The sequence below is a fragment of the Halictus rubicundus genome, chromosome 12 (genome assembly GCF_050948215.1).
Source record: "Halictus rubicundus isolate RS-2024b chromosome 12, iyHalRubi1_principal, whole genome shotgun sequence".
Taxonomy (NCBI): Eukaryota; Metazoa; Arthropoda; class Insecta; order Hymenoptera; family Halictidae; genus Halictus; species Halictus rubicundus.
The window spans coordinates 14,571,494-14,589,128 of record NC_135160.1 but is presented as its reverse complement, the minus strand read 5'-3'; the positions used below and the strand labels follow the sequence as shown (position 1 = coordinate 14,589,128).

The following is a 17,635-nucleotide window of genomic DNA, read 5'->3' as shown; positions in this document are numbered from 1 at the left end:
ATATTTACCGCCAATCTAGGGACGTCCACAGTCTCGTCGGTGCGACCCACCTCGACGGCTGATATCCCACAGCAGAGAGGCTCTGTTCTACGGTTAGCAGGCAACATGCAACACCTTTGTTGTATTATCGTGGGCCGGTTCACGGCACGTCATCGGCGAGACCGTTCAATCACGGGTGGCTACTGTCAACGACTTCGAAAGGGCGCTGAGATCAGGGTTGGGGGCACTCTATTCACTCGCGTAGACGCACTTTTCTTGTCGACTTTTTTCGCGTAACGCTTCGCCCGTCGGGTATATCTAGTCGTGCAAGAAGCCACCGCTTATTCCATGCCACTGTCGTGTCGCTGTCACGTATATCCTCTCGTTGTGTACTGGTTTTCGTTGGCTTGCGACGAGGCACCTTATCGGTCACTAACGCCGAGATTCTGAATCGTTCGCGTACATCTATCGGCACAGGCGGATTCGCTTACGGAACGACAGCTCGACCTCGTACGTACGAGCACGATACGTCCGCGTATTGCATTCTTTCAAGAACAACTGTGCGGTCGGAATTTTCGGAACCCCGACTCTTCCGGTGGTGCCCCCCTATGGCGGCCACAGTCCGGGTTCACGCGGCACGTACAGCGACCTCTACCGCTTGCAACCTGTTCTCTCGCGGAATGATAAATTAGTAATGACGATTCTCGTGATTGACGACAGGGGGCTGCGACCGGCAGATATTCCGATGGTACATTCCGAAAGGAAATGAGAGTGCTCACGCTCGGGGTTTTACTGTCCCCACTTTTCTGCATCATCTTTTTAGCCTGGAACAGAACCTGCATCATCTTTTCGGCTGGAGCAAAGCCTACATAGAAGAGCCTCTTTTAACGTATAAGTAGCATCCACTCTGGCATTATTTGGAATCCGCTGCTAATGATGCAGGGAAGCTGATGCAGGTTCTGGTCCAGGCTAAAAATTAGACTAGGGGGCAGCACTCTACCAGGGATACTAAAATCACGGGCGTGAGCACTCTCAATTTTTCTCTGGTATAGAAGCATAGACGAGGAATAAGACCAATCATCCAATGTATTTTTTTCTCTCACGTCCGCGGGGCTTTAGAGCCCCCTTACCAGTTCTGTGTCACATCCTACCGTATCGGTTGGAACTAATATTGTGGAACTAATATCACAGACGAGATGTAGGAGTACGCAGGTGATGTCGGTAACGTAGAACGGCTATCTTTGAAAAGTTATTCGATTTCTCCAATTTTCTAGTTGTTACCAAAATGGCGAACATACGGTTCAATTTTTCGAATTTGCCGACTTCCAACGAAGCTGCACTTGTTTGGGCTCGCGAACACGGACTACTACGAGAGTGTAAAAATTGTGGTGTACATCGTACGGCGATGAAATTGTTTAAAAGTGCATCCGTACATGGTATCGGCCGTTTCCGATGTACTGTTGGTCGTGAAACATGCCGACAGTACTCGGCAACTGTTGATTCTTTCTTTGAAGATATACATTTGCCTTTACATAAAGCAATAAGGTAAGTTTTACACTTATTGATGCATTCGTACGATTTGGTAAATTGTTAATTTTTTAAGATTATTATACTGCTTCACGCGGGACCTGTCGTATGCTGATACTGCACACGAATTGTGCGATTTCAATTCGGACGATGCATCAGCTACAGGATCGGCTGCCGTTGCGACGTGGTTCCACTACTGCCGTGAGATAATCGTTGACCTTTTCACCAAGATTCAATTGGATAAGCCGAAATTAGGAGGGATTTCGGCATCTGGTAATCCGATTATAGTTCAGGTACAAGATATTGTTGGTTCGTGTTAGGCTTTTCGAGAGGTTTGGGAAGGGAGATATATACAACTTTCTTTTTATATTATTTCGCAGATTGACAAAGCCAAATTTGGCAAGCGGAAACATAATCGTGGCCGCAGAGTCGAGGGCCATTGGGTCTTAGGGATGGTCGATGTCGAGACAGGCGACTGTCGAATGGCAGTAGCGGAAAACAGCACATCCGAAACATTGGTTGCCATCATTATGGAGAATGTAGCTGTCGGTAGTGAGGTACACACGGATTGTTTCCACAGTTATGCAGGTCTCACTGCCGCAGGCTACATTCACAAAACGGTGATCCACAGGCTAGAGTTCATGGGTAATTAATAATATTGCTAAATCTAATTTGAAATCGGTGGGGAATCGTTGAAGTGAATACCTAATTACCAAATCATATGGTTACACTTTCATGTAAAAGTTCATTAAATCAAAATTTAATTACAGGAAGTAATGGCACCCAAACTCAGAAAATCGAGTCGAATTTCCGTCCTGCCGAAGATTGGATGCGGGGAAGGGGTCGTTTCCATGACGATGATTTTGCTGATCGGTTATGCGAATATTTGTGGCGACAATTTTGTCGCCACAACAAAACCGATCAGATGGCATCTCTCATGGAAGCGATTCGAATGCAATACGTTTTTGAATAAAGTAAGTTAAAATTTGACAATATTAGATTGCTCACCTATGTGGACTAATCGAATTGCAAATAGAATTGTAGGTATACAAAAAACGTTAAAATTGCTCAACTTTCACAGGCATCCAATCTGTGAAGCGGTGCATTCCCCCGCAATGAAACATACAATTTTTGGCAAGGTAAGCAACACTATCAGAATATCTAACCCTGTTACATGTTGGAAAGGTTTAGCATATTTTAATTTTTATATGCAGCGTGTCAAGCTAATGCAGCGTACCGTCATCAGTCGGAATTCGCTCACGCAACGACTGCGCACCTGTTGAATTGGATGAATTCAAGTTGTTGTTTCCCATGGTAAGTTGTGATTTGTGATTGGTCTGGGTTAGGTCTTGGTTAGGTTTGTATAAGTACAATATTTGTTACAGTATTTGTTGGCATAAGTAAATTAATAGAAGAAGTTACAAATAAACAATTAATTGAAGACATAGTGACATTTATATGCTTCTACAGTGTTCACTGGAGAGTTCACTGGGCCCAGGAATGAAGAGATAAAAGGACCAACCCACATACAGTCTACGGGAATACCAGTCGGTACCCATCAGTTACCAGGGCCACTAGTGTAGGGAGGAGCATTAGTGGGTAAAGCCGGTCCACACACACCAAATGTGTCCAATAATATCATGTGCAATATGGTTGTGTGCAATCGTCTGTGCGGAAAAGATGGCCTTTTATTAATTGCGGATTTTTCTGACCGTAAAATAAGGAGGCAATAAGAGTGTAATGAGATTTCACAATAAAATGTAATTATTTTCCAAGCAATTACAGAATGGTTAATGTCAGCATTCTTCAGTTATTCATTACCTACTAGTAGCCAGTTGTGAGACCTCATGAGATACTCTGGTACCTGGGTAAGTACTCGGCTGTCTCATGAGATACCCGGGTATTTCATGGGTACTCGGGTAGAGGTGCTAGCTCTAATTCTATCTATAATACTATTTCCTTGAATATCTTCTCATTGTGTCTCTAGTTATCTGTTTTTCACGCCTCGTTAGGGTACAATCACAAGTAATGCTGACTTTAACACATTTTTATTTCACTTCTTCGTACACCTATTACAAAAGAAGCAAAACCATTCGTTCGATAACGTTCATACGCATACAAACATATGTCCAACATACGCAATAGTTGCAGACCGACGAAACAGAAGGAAAATATATTCCACGGCAATCTGTAAGTAATGATCGTAGGTACGTACTTAAGATTAATCGTGCGTAAATCGCATCGAAATAAACGCGTGGCTCTAAACGGCGCGTGTTTGCAGCACAGTAAGAAAAACGTTCATAGAAAAATATGACTGGTATACGCAATAAATCGCACAATTAAACGCGTGAGCACAACATTACGTGTATCTTTCCTCGGCATAATTGTCGAAACTTCTTTTCTCGTTATGGAGAATAATTGAAGGGGACCTCGGGTACAATGATAATTAGTAATCGCTCGCTTACAAATGATATGCTCAGTGAATTGTGTTCTGTTTCCCGTACGTTTCACAATTACGCGTTGATATAGTCGGTAGAAACGATATAGCGAACTTTTGCTGTGTTCGGAAATTTTCATCCTTCTTTTTTTTGGTTTTTTTGATTTTCTCTTTTCATTCACCTCGCTTTCTCCAATTTCTTCCACTGACTATACACTATTCGTGACAATAATCTTCTGACAAACTTACAGCCAGAGGAAGAAAACTGTGACTTGTGAGTTAAGGAAGAATATATTTAAACAAATTCTTATCGTTCGTGGTCAGACGATTTCTAGCCCCAAGGGTAAGAATTACATTGGGGGTGGGGACAATTAATTGAGAAGTCAAAGTGCAATCAGCGTCATTGAATATCAACGATCTATACCTGTTCTATCGACTATAATACCTACAGATTAGACACATACAATATAAATGTCTTTCGATATCATTTTGTCGCTATGTATCTCCATGGGGGACGAATAAGTTACAAATTTCGACTCGCAGTTGTAACGCTTCGAATACGGACTACAACAGGATTAATCCCTTAAATAATGCACAGAAATGTGTTTTTCGTATGAAATTAACGTTCCTCAAGATCGAAGTAAATGTAAGATCGCACGATTATTTTGCTTTTTATTTAAGGAATGAATCCGAAGACCCTAGTACCATGAATCGTCGATTGAACCTATTAGATTGGTTTCCAAACTCGATATTAACAATTCGTTTGCTTGTAATGACGACTATTAAAATCGTTTAATTTTCTGCTGACGATATTCGGATTGCTAAATAAGTTCAACCATTTTCTTTCGGAAAGTATGACACTACGAATTCAATATTACTTTTTCAAAAAATACATTCCAGACAACGTTTGCAGGGGATTGTTAAACGTAGACTACGACTTGTGCAATTTGTTGTTTGCACGAAACAGCACCGAATAATACAATTGACACGGTCATAGAAATCCGATACTATAATATCCGAAAAACCTGATTCCGTTTAGTTGATGACATTTAATAATAAAATTTCGTTTCCATTCAATTCTAGCGAATCACTGTTTTTGCAACATTTTAATTATTCAATGTAGCCACAAATTTATTGTGGTGGTTAAGAAGTGTTCATTACTACATACGTCACTAATATTAGCGGAGCGTATTAGCATTCTAATATTAATAGTATAACTAACAATACAATAATGTTATTGTACATTAAAAACAGTGGGTCCATTCGAAGTGATAAATGTTTAAATTTTACGGGCACATTGTTGATGAATGAATGTTGTCCATTTTGCTACTTCATTGTGTATACTTTAAATTAGATATAAAGATGTGAATTAAAAAATGCTGCAACTAAATACGTATATTTTAATTGAAGATACGAACATGTCAATTACGAATATCGCATACTGTCGGACAAACGAACAAATTACGTGATCGTTCAGAAAACAATGAAAGTTTAAAAGGTAGACGACGTTTCGAAACCAACTACTGCATCCGAGACTCCATTTCTAAGTAAAATTGTTCATTATGACTGTCTTCTATACAGCAATACTGTGCCATGTGGATATGTCGTTTTTGTTTTGCATGATGACCGACACCCTTGCCGAGATACTTTGAACGTACATCGGCCAGAGCATCAATAATCACTATGATTATTGTTTGATCGGTATCGTTTTTGTTTAATACTTACCATCATATCTATTTAATGTTAAAGTTACATGTATATTTTTTGTTTGCGATAAGAGATCAGTAACACATTAATAGTAATTATTACTTGTTTGATGCTTATCGATATCCGCTAAGAATATTTACTTATTGTTTCTTTGTTAGAACAATACATTCAGAACATCGTTAAATTCAATTTCGGCGAGAGTTATTTGACGTGCGGTTCTGTACTAATCTGAAACGCCTAAACAAAGTTCCCATATTCCCATTAAGATTTCGCTCACATGTTTTTGTTTTTGATTCGAGTTTTGCCATGTCTTAAAACTTGCATTCTTTCATCTCGAAAATATAATAGTAAGAGATCGATGGTTCATTCGATCGTTAAATTCGTAATATATATATATATGTATATGTATACATGTATGTACAATGTTATCGTTAAAAGTGCAAATACCCCTCGCCATGGAAGTACTGATCTATGTGGTAATCAAACAGCATCGTTCATTGTGTTCACGACGTGCAAGTTCCTTTGCATTGTAAGAGTAATTTCAACAGCAATTGCTTTAGAGTCCATTTTCGTGTACAGACTGTCTCCTTAGAAGCTACTATCTACGTTCAGCTGAAGATAGAAAAAACATAGATTCATTATATTTACGCCTATGCTAGCTTAGATCTGGTTAATCAGATTTGAAAGGATACTATCGCAGGAATCAATCTATCCGCTTAAGATAAATTAGATAATTGATAATAAGATATATTTGGCTGAGACCTATGAATTTATGACAGTCACAGGAAAACTAAATTCGCTCTGGGTCACAGTAGAAATGGAAAGCTTGCTGCGCTTGTACGTACATATTTCTTAAACATTCTACCTTTTTGTTCATTTAAGTAAATGCAATTAACTGATACACAGTAGCATTTATATTCTTCTAGTCAGAAACGAAGAAAGAAAGAAATTTTAAAAATTATGTACAAATTTGGATTTGAATGTAGAAAATGTGTGTGGAGTTGAATCTAAAAAAAGTGAGCAATGTATGTAGTTGCCTTATTCTGTTTAACTAGTAGGTTTATATATATGTACATAAAACCAATAACTATGTTATTACTAATTGTGAAACAATTTCATTTTATAATCTGTTGCCCTATAAATTTTATTATACTGGTAGTAATGCTAGACCAAATTTAGAAAAAGTCCTTAAAGCACACAAAGTACAGGTATTTCAACCTTCTTAGCACAGATACATCGATATTTATGTTTTTGTTACAAGGAACTTGAAGCAATAAAATCTCAAAAATATCTTATTATCAATATGACTATTAAATTAATCCACTTTCGTCACAGCGCTATTGCCTACCGCGAAGAAGCTTACAGTTTCTACCTAATAGACTGATCGAGACTACATTTTTCGTTGCATATTCACTGTTTTATCTCACTCATGTTTGGTTAGCGTTAAAGTTACCTTAAAACCAATGCTTACATATTTACTTGAGATTTACAAGAAGATTCTGTTCACGGTAAGTCGAGGAAGAATTAACTAGAACTAGAAGATTCACGTAATTACATTTCACTTGAACTCGCGTTGAAGCGAATCTTTATGAATAAAGCTGTTAATAAAATTTATAAAAGCACCGAAAAAACTTCAGTTACAGGGATCCTTTAAGGGTGGTATATGATGTGAAAGAAAAAGTGCATCCAACTTTCGGAAAAATGTGACAGTGATTGTATTAAAAAAATTACAGAAAAAAAGAAAAACAAAATCAAAAATAATAGATGTATATTTACATCCAAATCGTGCATCAAGTAAAGCACACTCGTTCTTTATAATCATCAAATAATTTCTTTCTTATTTTGCAATCTGAGTTTTCTTCCGAAATACAGATTACAAAATAAAGATGCGACATTTTGATTTTGATTGTCATAAAAAATTTGCCGGTTGCACTTGTTGCACGATTTCGAAGCCCTCTGCGGTACTGGATCGTTCAACATATGATAACGCAATGTGCTTTCACAATGATTTCAACGAACTTAAAAAATCTATGAGCTGATTACGTCACGCGCAAGTTAATGTAAAGATAATACACTGTGTATATACAATTACGGGTAATAGAAGACACTCGCGTACGTACAAGAAATTATGAATACGATCAAACTATGTACAACGTTAATAAAGGTTCTCTTAGCCTTAGATTAGACGAGTCATTTATACGTATCAATTATTCGAACAGAAATGTGTTTCTTTTATCACCCACATTCGCTCATGACCACGCAGCATGAATTCACGTTGAAAGAAATTCAATGTTCATCGTCGGCCCGTTCTCCCATTTCTTCGTTCCTTCGAAGTTGGACAGGCCTGTCGTACGTGTTACACGATTCTCGCTTAATTATCGGCGCAACAATTACGGTTCGTTAAAAATTTTGTAACTAACGGTTGACCTGTTTTTTGATTTTTCTTTTACCATTGTTTACCATCGATATTAACGGAGTGCATCTATAGTAATCACAATTTCATCGGCTGTTACATCCCGGTGACTTTGATATTGAAAGCTAAGTTAAGTATGTATATTTGGTGCATGTCCTGAAAATTGACAACTGTTTATCATATTTATATTGTAATAGCAAACTTCTAACTACACCTTGGTGACTAATCGTGGGCTATTCTGCTTTCCATCCACGACGTTTTAAGTATTGGTAAGTATTTCAATAAACTTGCGTATGTTTATAGACCGACACTAATTTATCAACTGCTTAGGCCTTTCCAACGTGAATAATAAATCCGTGCGACAACCCGTTGTCGACGCACACACGGAACGCGTTAACATGCAAACGACAGAGACCTCTTTAAATTCTCTTAAGCCCGGTTATCATAGTTCTGTCGTCGAGTGTTTTGTATACAAGACATTTATTTCTAAAAAAAGAAAGAAAACAATAACCGGAGAAATATTAATTAATAGGCAGATATTCATTCATCCTATAATATGAGGCACACAGACAGCCATTATCATTACAGCGGTGTCGTTTATTTTAGAAGATTTAAAACTTGATGCACTCTATTAAGTTCTGATAAATTTAACGGAGACGCGAATTGTTTCTTGAATAACGGTAAATCGACTTGGATCAGATTTCTTCGATCTAACGGAATGTATTTACATGTAAGAAAACAGAATTCTCACTTTCGCCTAGTCGAGAAAGCTATTAAACGTAGCATCGCTAGTATTAAAAGATACAAAAAGTCTTTTTTCGAAACGCGATAAAATAGAAGGTGATGTTCAAAACTTTTCAATTCAATTCTGCCGTTACGATTGTGGTTTTCCATTTCATACTTAATTTACCTATACCTCTAGGTAACCGCTCGACTTAAAGCTGAAAAAGCTTGGATACCTATTAACAAGTTCCCAACAAAAAGTGGTTTTCTATATAATCATATACAATAGTATATGTAACAGTTACGATCAAGTCGTACCATGTGCTCGGAGAAGCGCGACGATCAGGCGCTTATCCGAAGCCAACGATGGTTCTACAATAATTAACGGAATTATTGGTGTTTCTTCCTTGCGCAGTCAACAGTTCACTGTTGACGTTCGAAAAGTTCTTCTACCTACATTAAAGCTATATAATGGACGTTTATATATATATATATATATATATCTAAATAAGTTAAAAAAAAAATGAAGGACATCCACTACTTTTTACAATTCGCTGATCAAAAGGAAATAAATAAATAGTTCTCATATAGACATACATATAGAATAGCTTAAAGTGAGGGTTTCTCGCCCTTTGTGCTATGTTAAGCATCATTACAGCTGCATTGTTTTTTTTTCTTTTTAAGTAAATGTTGCGTAGGTTCCATAGCAAATATAATTTTCCACACTATCTTATGGCAAAAGGAAAAAATATCTACAAAAATGCGCTTGAGACATTATTTGATCTATCTAATTCATTTAGAGTCTCCCTAACTCTTCTCACAACTTTCGACGTTTCGATTCAATCGATATTCGCATAACACGATTAATATATTAAATGAAATGAATACATCAAGTCTCAATTTAATCTAAACACATGCTTCTTAGCTTTTGCGTTTCAACTTCTCGATTATGGACTGAATATTAAAATTCCCGTAAAGTAAAATACAACCTCACAGAGGCTGTTGAAACGGTGTAGACCGAGCTAACCCTTTCACTGCCTTCGGTGTGTTGTATAATTTTCGTTTGGTTTTGCAATTAAGCGATTATCTAAATACCATAAATAGATATAAACAATCTAATTTCATTGGTTCAGCCTTTCGATTTCGAGACGCAGGCAGTGAAAGGGTTAGATATATTCTAGTTCTGTGACTGGGTCTTTTTACCTCCACGCGGTTTGATGCTCTCTGAAATCTGCCACATCGCCTCCTCACAGAGGAAATCACTGAAATTGTTGAAGAACGTTATTATACGTTCGTGTTTCTTGAACGAGTATCTCCTGCAACAAAGAATTACCAGATTAATAAATTCAGGTTGCATTCAGAAGACATTAACTGCATATAGTGAATTCTCTATATATGTCGCCGAGGCATGGCTGATAAATGTCGCGGAATTATCCCCACTACCGCGGGGTATACCCCGTGAGGGGCCGAGAAGGTCGACAAACCTCGGTCGGTAACAACTGATAAAAATAAGTGAATGGAATGTAAAACACAGGAAGACGACCGTACCCTTTTTTGAACCTTTTCATATTTTCAACGATATTAAACTGTTGCCATCTTTTTGAAAAGTTAATAGTGCCATCGGGTAATAAATCACTGTTTCCAATATGCACGAACGTAAGATCTTGTAATACGAGACCACTGAAAATAGACAGGATGTTTATTCGATTATCAATTACTGTAGCACGTCGTCATTAAATTGTATTGAAAATGGATCTCACATGTACGGGATACACGGCGGTTGCGTTTCAGCCAGAGCTTGCCTGTAGGCTCTAAAACTGCTAGAACTATCGATAAGAGCACAATATTCCTTCAAGCCTTCTGTAATATGCTTTTGCCACTCGAGCCTTCTAATAGGCGCGCTATCCAGTGCAGAAAGCAAGGCTAGATAACTATTAAAATTGTTGATCTTTCTAAGGTGCTTCATTATTTTAATAAATTTAACCACGTATTTCTCTCTATCCTTCGCCTCGTTCTCTAACCTATGCTCGAGAATCCTCGATCTGGCCCAGTACGACATTTTGTTGAAGTGTTCCGTAAACCTGGTTAGATTCGGGCTTCGTTCCTCGTTCTGTTCCTGGGCCCAGATCAACACTTCCGGTATTTCGATTTTCATAAACAAATCGGCGTCTAGCAGCGTCATTTGTTCAGCTATCTGTTCGCTCTTGAAATCGAGAAGAGAAGCTTGCTTCGTTGTCACGCTCAGCGACGAGAGGATTGGCTGTGCTGACTGCAACTGTTTCGCTTGATGTTTCTCTAAAATTTTCACTCGCAGAGCCTTCGCCATGGTGAGATCGCCGGTGCATACTAGTTGTAGCACGTATTCCATTAAGGTCTGCAGGAGAGTATCATCGAGGTCCGATATGCTAGAAAAGTACAATATTTTCTTAAGCTGTTCCTGATTACCAGAATTACGATTCATATAGGAATGGCTTACGTTAAATCACTAACGACTCTAACTAGTAATGCAAATGCCTCGCGAGCTGCCCTTTGTTCAACGACGTCAGCAGAGCAATAGAATTGTTGACGACGTCTGTGTAATTTCTGAATTAGTTCGAGTGGCTGCATAAAGGTCCTGTACGTTGTTAAGAATGCTTCTTGGTATAGGAAATCTGTAAAAAGATAGGCATTCGTTAATATTATATCCAATTTTTTCTGTTGTTACTGCCTAATGTTGAAGTTGTACAAATTTAAAACAAACGCCGAACGGAGTACTGACTGACCTGACTCCTTCTCATCTAAGAAGCATGAAAGAAATGCAATGATTATATTCTTTCAGGAACGTTCATTAATGATAAATTTCTTAGAACGATGAAGGCTTACCGCGCTTACCGTGTTTATTGGCTTTGGTTGCATGGATCAGCAGTGCATCCGGATGTCCTCCCCGTATGTCTGGTCCTTCTTCGTCAGGCTTCTTAAAAACTAAATACTTGGTGACATCCAATTCCTCGAGAATGCTTGAAGAATACTTGTCCTGGTCAACGTCTCTCAGTTCAAGAGTGTTCTCGTCAACCGATATCGACGACAGAGCATTGCTCGCGGGTCTTGAAGATGGCAATATCGTTTCTAAGGTAACATTATTCTGAAAAACGAGACATTCACAATTAAAGAATAGCTCGCCGGTGTACAGTCGTGGACACCCTTTGAGGACTAATAACTTCTTTAAAATTGGACCAAACGACACGAATTTTTTGGAGACGTTAGAAACATTCCACACCTCAACAAAAAAAAAAAAAAAACTCAATTTGGCCCAATTTTACAGAAGTTATTAGTTCTTGAAGGGTGTCCTCGTCTGGTATACTTTGACAACTGATAGGGTACTCACCAATTTCACTGGAGTCGAAGGTGTGAGTTCTTTCTTCTCATGCGTGCACGCAGTCTCTTCTGTTTTGACCGGAGTCGAAGTGACTACGGGGTCAATTGTGTGTATACTTTGCATACTAACGGTAGGTTTCGGTGATATGGGCGGGGGCGTTGCGTTCGATTTAATGGAACGGGATCTCTTTGGTGGCAATGCGGGTGGGAGACTAGAATTATTTGTTATTTCAGCTACCGGCGGTGTCATAGTTATGGAGGTACTGAAAGAAAACCGGAATGCATGTACGCAGTGTCACGACGCGATGTACCTGTGCACATTAAATCACATACTTTGAGCTGTCGTGTAACGTAGCCATAGTGTGCGCCATGAAGGAGCACGACTGGGTGGTGGTAAGGGCCATCTCGTGTTTTTGCCATTCCGCTTGCATTGAATTATAAGCTGCCACCGAATGGCGAGTCCCAAGACCAGAGATGAAGTCATTGTTACTGTGGGAACAGTTCCCAAACATCTCCATGTACGCCATAACTGAAATAGACACGAGCAAGTTTGAGTAACTTCTATAATACGTTGGACGGCGAATGGTGTAATAACATAAAAAGGTAAATAAAAAAATGTGATTCCATGATATGTATAATACATATGGTAGATACAAGCATGATTTATGTTATAAAAAGTATTAAAAGCGCAGGTGAATAAAATACAGAAAAAACACTGATGCACAAGCGTGTATCCTGAGACTTAAATGTTAGAGAAAATTCGAGCACGCAAAGTTTCTAATCAACTTACTGGAATGAGAATGCAATCTTTTGAACAACATTTTTGCATAGACGATCAATTCGGTTCTCCGGGATCAAACACTATGTAGAAAACAGGCGTTACACAAGCAAGACTGCTTTCATTTCTAAGACTGCAGTACTAGAGCGAAATCGTTCTGTTTCGCGGATTCTTCACACATAATCGTGAAGGTGGAAACTGAACTCTCTGGAGCTGTTCCAGTTGAAGAAGCATAAGTGTTAACTGACTATTAGCCAGAAAAGGTCAAGTCAATTAGTGAAACAATGCCGACGCCCACGCGGGTAGCTCAAGATTAGTTTCTATTGTTAATGAAATTTAGAACTCGCAGCAGAACCATTACGAGCAAACCAAAGAAGTGCATTAAGAATGTGCCTTAAACACGAATAACTAAATAAATTCGGAGAGTATTGCTTTGCTTCCTTCTCAATTGTCCAACAAATTCGATGTTAATACACGGTAAGGAAAAGTAATATTATTGTCCGGTTTTTAATGTCGCATTAATTAATTAAAGACAAGCCACGAAGAAAGCTAAAGATATGAATAAAATGTCCAAGCTCGGTATCAAAACCAAATGATGTGTATCAAATCATTTTCATAAAAATGAGAGAATAAATGGAAGATCATAAACATGCCGCAAAGAAGCTAGGAGCTTAAAATCGTGTATTAATGCGTGAAACGAAGGATTCCAACTTAGCGTGAAAGTGTTTGCTGTGGGATAGCTGATTTTGTGTGGGCAGGACCCCACTTACCAGAATATGCCACTGATTGGAACACTGGGGGATACAAAATATTTCATCAGTTTTAACCTACTACCAGGAACAGATTTCGGAGCATCTACTCTAAAATATCATCTATCCAATATATTTTCTACAACAATTTTCTCCGCGCCAACTCAATTTTCAACAGTAATCTATTCTCACTGTACCGTATCGATTACAATCTAAGATCTATATCGGACGGTAATAAAGCAGACACAGCGTGGATTCGAGGGCTGGTCGTCAATTGCTTTATTACTGTCCTCGCTGTTAATTACAGTTCGACTTACTGTGTCTCTTTTTAAGCGGAAGCGGCGGTGGTTTACTGGCATCCGGACTGTCGCCGTTACTGGTATGTAAACTACAGGTTGATAAATGCTCGTTCTCAGGTACATTGTCGTACTGCGACGGCTGACGCTCTTTTCTACGTTTCGAACGCTTCTCCGGCAATGCCGGGGGCACGCCGTTCGTGTCTGACACAGAAATCGACTCTAGTTCCTACATAATACAAAAACAATGTAAGTTTGAAGTTGATACAGAACTTCAGCTAACGTCATAACTAGACTGCGGGTCCTTACGCAAGATCAAAATTGTCTGCATCAATTGCAACAAGCGGAAGTTCAATAGAAATGTATTTCTTCTCTTAACGGCTTCAACAAGTTCAGAGTACCGTTAATAACTATAGAAAATCCGCAGTTTAGTTACAAACAAACTGCGGATTTTTATACAATTTTTCTCCATTGAGAACCGTGAAATCGAAGTGAAACAGAATTTTATCTTACTCTTTTTCAAGGATTCGATAAGTTCTAAATGCATAAAAATCTGCCGTTTAGTTATGACTTATTCACGAGGAATTGCAGAAATAATAAACAAAAGAGAAACTGTACAAAGCTGTTATAACAAATATAAATGGCGTAATTAACGGAAAACTGACAACGTTTAAAAATTAACTTTCGGTCGACTACTTGGCGTACAGCTGTTGGATAATGTATTTATCTACTATAGAATAATTTACAAATTGTGCGACGCTACGTCTGACTGGGCTTCTTATTAAAAAGAGAACAACAGGGAGGAGCATGCAACACCCACATTTACCAGTTTCTCCAGCAACGCAGGGTCCCCGTTTCCAGATATATTTGTTGTGCTAATGGTACTTTTCGAACTACTCATTGTCTTCTGGGTGAATATGGACCCGTTACTGTCAGAAGACATCTTGGTATGGGAGAACGATTGCTGCTGCGAGTTTAACGTCTGGGAGTTGTAACTAATGCTACTCTGCTGGGATGATCTTTTGGATGCGATGCTGGAGGTGGTGTAACTTTGGGACGAACTTCGTTGCGAGTGCATGGATACCACACCGGACTCTTGCGTTTGGGTGGATAATCGTTCCAGTTTCCCTTCTATACCTGAAACACGATTGCCGTATCACGCACCGTAACGTGTCGAGGATGCCTTGTTTCAAGATAAATTTGCGTTGGCAAACATCTGAGAATGATCCTTCTTACGGAGGAGAGCTTTCACAGTTTCCCAGTCGACCGACATGACGGATTTCTGATTATCATTGAACTGATCGTTCCAGACTGATCGAGAAAAAGAATGCTAACGGATTCCCACCGACTTCGATGAAGATCTGTACGATACTGTATATTCGCGTAGTCAGAAGGTCTGACGCCTACGCTACCTGCTCCAGTAGCTATTTGAGGAATTCTTGCGTAATTTTAGCTCATACATTTTTCTTAGCGCTTATAAATGCGTGACGTCACTTGCTCCCGTTACCGTGATATTGGTATTCGTCGAAAATGAATTTTGTGTCGCATACCGGTGAACGCGTTAAGCATTTCTTGGGGAGTTTGTTGACCCAACAGCATTGTGCTTGGTATACTCGATTCGGAACCGTCCCAGCAGCTACAGTTTGAAGTACCATTGACTTGCATGCCTGTGAAAGAGATGAAATATGTAAGCAAACATTATATTAAATACACAAGTGAATTAAATATTAAATATATGATTAACTTAAATAATATCAATTATAATATAATAAATATCGATAATATTTGATTAACTTCATAGACTGTAATGAAAATTGACGTTCAAGCTTGGTAGAGAAATTGTGAGAACCGTATATGATCAACGTCAAATTGTGCGGTCAAATTGTTAATGCGTATGATTAAATAATGAGATTTTTCCATGATATTGTGTATAGAGAATTTTACCTTTTTCGTATGGTTTTGTATGGCTTGTTAGTGAAAACTGACTATTTTAACGAGCAGGTCCGCGTGATCTGTACTCTGGGGCTTTCCTAGTAAGACTGGCTTGACGATTCAGTCAAACGCGGTTCAGAATTATTTCGCTGAGTAAGGAGGCGTGTGTACCGAGTTCTTCTGGACACATATGGGAACGCACTTGCGGAATTCTGTCGTAACCTTCTTGGGGACTTTTAGTCCTTGTTATCTGAGTGTTCTGGGATTTTATAAACTAGAGTAAAGGATTCAATTACTGTGGGGGTACCAATTACCGTGTCTATCTTAATTATTTTTAAAGCTTAATGAATGCCAAAGAAGAGTTATTAAACGTTTTTCATTAAAATCAGTTAATACATATGTATGTCTCTCTTTTAATATTTATTATGCTTTAAAAATGAGTGTGATTAATATAGGCACGGTAATTGGTACCCCCACAGTAATTGGGTCCCTCTTACTCTAGGCAAGATTAATAGGAGCATCTAATTAGAAAATTGTAGGTAATAACCTGGTAATAGAATTTAGTAATAAAATTTACTTCTTCGAAGACTTGAAGCAACCCAGAATAATTCCAAACCAAGCTCCTCTTATTTTCTTACAACAACTACGCGACTTTGTCGAAAGCTATCGTTAATATTTTGATGTATAAAGTGTGTTGTTACTAAGAAAGATTATTTGACCACTCGACGGAGTGTCCGTCGAACGAAAATCAGTTACCTTGAATAGTAGCCATTAGGCTGAGATCCATACTGTCGTTCAGAGACTCGTCGTTTGGTCCCATGATCGCTCTGATCTCGTCCTCGTCGCGAGAATGATTCAGAGCCGAATCCAAACTTCCAGCCGACGCGCTTAAAAGTGACGACGAATCCTCTGGAGATCGACTTCGCAGGGAGACCCTATCAAGACTAGACGCTAAAAGACCTTCGGACTCCTCCAACAATTGCTGAGCCCGCGTTCTCCGTTTCGGGGGCAACGGCGGCGGTGTCCCGGAAGAGCTATTTTCCTCCGACAGACACACATTTGTTCTGAAATATCAATACCGTTCTCAATCGCCGAGAATTTCATTAGACGCCGAAGGGATCACTTTCTGGACTCTTACGAGCGGTTTTGTAAAGTCTCGCTAGCCGTCTTCTGCGAATTTTTCCAGTTATCGAATATTTTATCAAGTCCCAAGCAATGAAATCGGATGACTTATATCTACACAGAGCGAGTCACCTGATATTTTCATCGAAAATATCTCTGTCATTTTTAACGATACGAAACCGTATAAAAGTCAACAATATTTCCTTCAGCGGGGCAGTTGTTTTCAGGTCAACTTCAACAAAGGTATACAAGTCTTTATAATTTAAGAAAAAGTTGGTTTATCACAGTACTATGAATATTTCAATTTCTAAAAATTTGTAGACACCCTAAGATCCATATAGAAATGGAAACAGTGATGAAAAATAAATTAAACGTATCCGTGAAATCCTCTTTTATGACTGAAATGTGAATAGAATTCAATAATGCAGATCCACCGAAAGAGATTGAATGGGTCTTAATGGAGGATTATTTTAAATGGATTATCTTTAATGGAATCGTTATTTAGGATTTAAAAAATTGCTGACGAGAGAACCGGGAGAGGTGAAATATTAATATTATTATAACAACGTGGATGGATTAATTTTTTATGAGTAGTTGTTGTCGAACTCGTTTACTTGA

General features: G+C 38.6%; 3 protein-coding genes across 12 annotated transcripts in view; 1 reads left to right on the top strand and 2 right to left on the bottom strand.

Annotated features, from left to right (window-relative positions):
- The window catches only part of Sky (GTPase-activating protein skywalker), a 42,623-nt gene extending 42,069 nt beyond the window's left edge, over positions 1-554 (bottom strand). For 2 of the 4 annotated variants that reach the window (XM_076798123.1, XM_076798120.1), the window contains exon 1: positions 9-554. The gene's annotated coding sequence lies outside the window, so the exon portion shown is untranslated. The remainder of the gene's footprint in view (positions 1-8) is intronic. The other 2 variants (XM_076798121.1, XM_076798122.1) reach the window with 1 other exon arrangement.
- A 726-nt stretch (positions 555-1,280) lies between these two features.
- Positions 1,281-5,555, top strand: LOC143359897 (uncharacterized). Its single transcript, XM_076798246.1, has 7 exons — positions 1,281-1,524; positions 1,583-1,799; positions 1,887-2,151; positions 2,277-2,480; positions 2,588-2,645; positions 2,721-2,820; positions 2,977-5,555. The coding sequence occupies exons 1-4, from the start codon at positions 1,385-1,387 to the stop codon at positions 2,477-2,479; spliced, it is 825 nt and encodes a 274-aa protein (XP_076654361.1). The 5' UTR covers positions 1,281-1,384; the 3' UTR covers position 2,480; positions 2,588-2,645; positions 2,721-2,820; positions 2,977-5,555.
- Positions 3,539-17,635, bottom strand: part of C3g (C3G guanyl-nucleotide exchange factor) — an 85,138-nt gene continuing 71,041 nt past the window's right edge. For 4 of the 7 annotated variants that reach the window (XM_076798243.1, XM_076798238.1, XM_076798244.1 and 1 more), the window contains 12 exons: positions 16,652-16,959; positions 15,514-15,630; positions 14,784-15,100; positions 13,985-14,192; positions 13,689-13,712; positions 12,474-12,669; positions 12,151-12,403; positions 11,649-11,907; positions 11,263-11,437; positions 10,547-11,191; positions 10,335-10,466; positions 3,539-10,102 (listed from right to left, as the gene is read on the bottom strand). In XM_076798243.1, the coding sequence (XP_076654358.1) occupies positions 9,964-10,102; positions 10,335-10,466; positions 10,547-11,191; positions 11,263-11,437; positions 11,649-11,907; positions 12,151-12,403; positions 12,474-12,669; positions 13,689-13,712; positions 13,985-14,192; positions 14,784-15,100; positions 15,514-15,630; positions 16,652-16,959 (2,773 nt within the window). In that variant the 3' untranslated portion in view covers positions 3,539-9,963. The remainder of the gene's footprint in view (positions 10,103-10,334; positions 10,467-10,546; positions 11,192-11,262; positions 11,438-11,648; positions 11,908-12,150; positions 12,404-12,473; positions 12,670-13,688; positions 13,713-13,984; positions 14,193-14,783; positions 15,101-15,513; positions 15,631-16,651; positions 16,960-17,635) is intronic. The other 3 variants (XM_076798240.1, XM_076798239.1, XM_076798242.1) reach the window with 3 other exon arrangements.

Excerpts from the sequence above, each read along its gene's own strand:
- LOC143359897 (XM_076798246.1), top strand. The coding sequence starts at position 1,385 with ATGAAATTGTTTAAAAGTGCATCCGTACATGGTATCGGCCGTTTCCGA. Across the intron at positions 1,800-1,886 it reads GTAATCCGATTATAGTTCAG|ATTGACAAAGCCAAATTTGG; the intron begins GTACAAGATATT and ends ATTATTTCGCAG. Across the intron at positions 2,152-2,276 it reads CCACAGGCTAGAGTTCATGG|GAAGTAATGGCACCCAAACT; the intron begins GTAATTAATAAT and ends ATTTAATTACAG.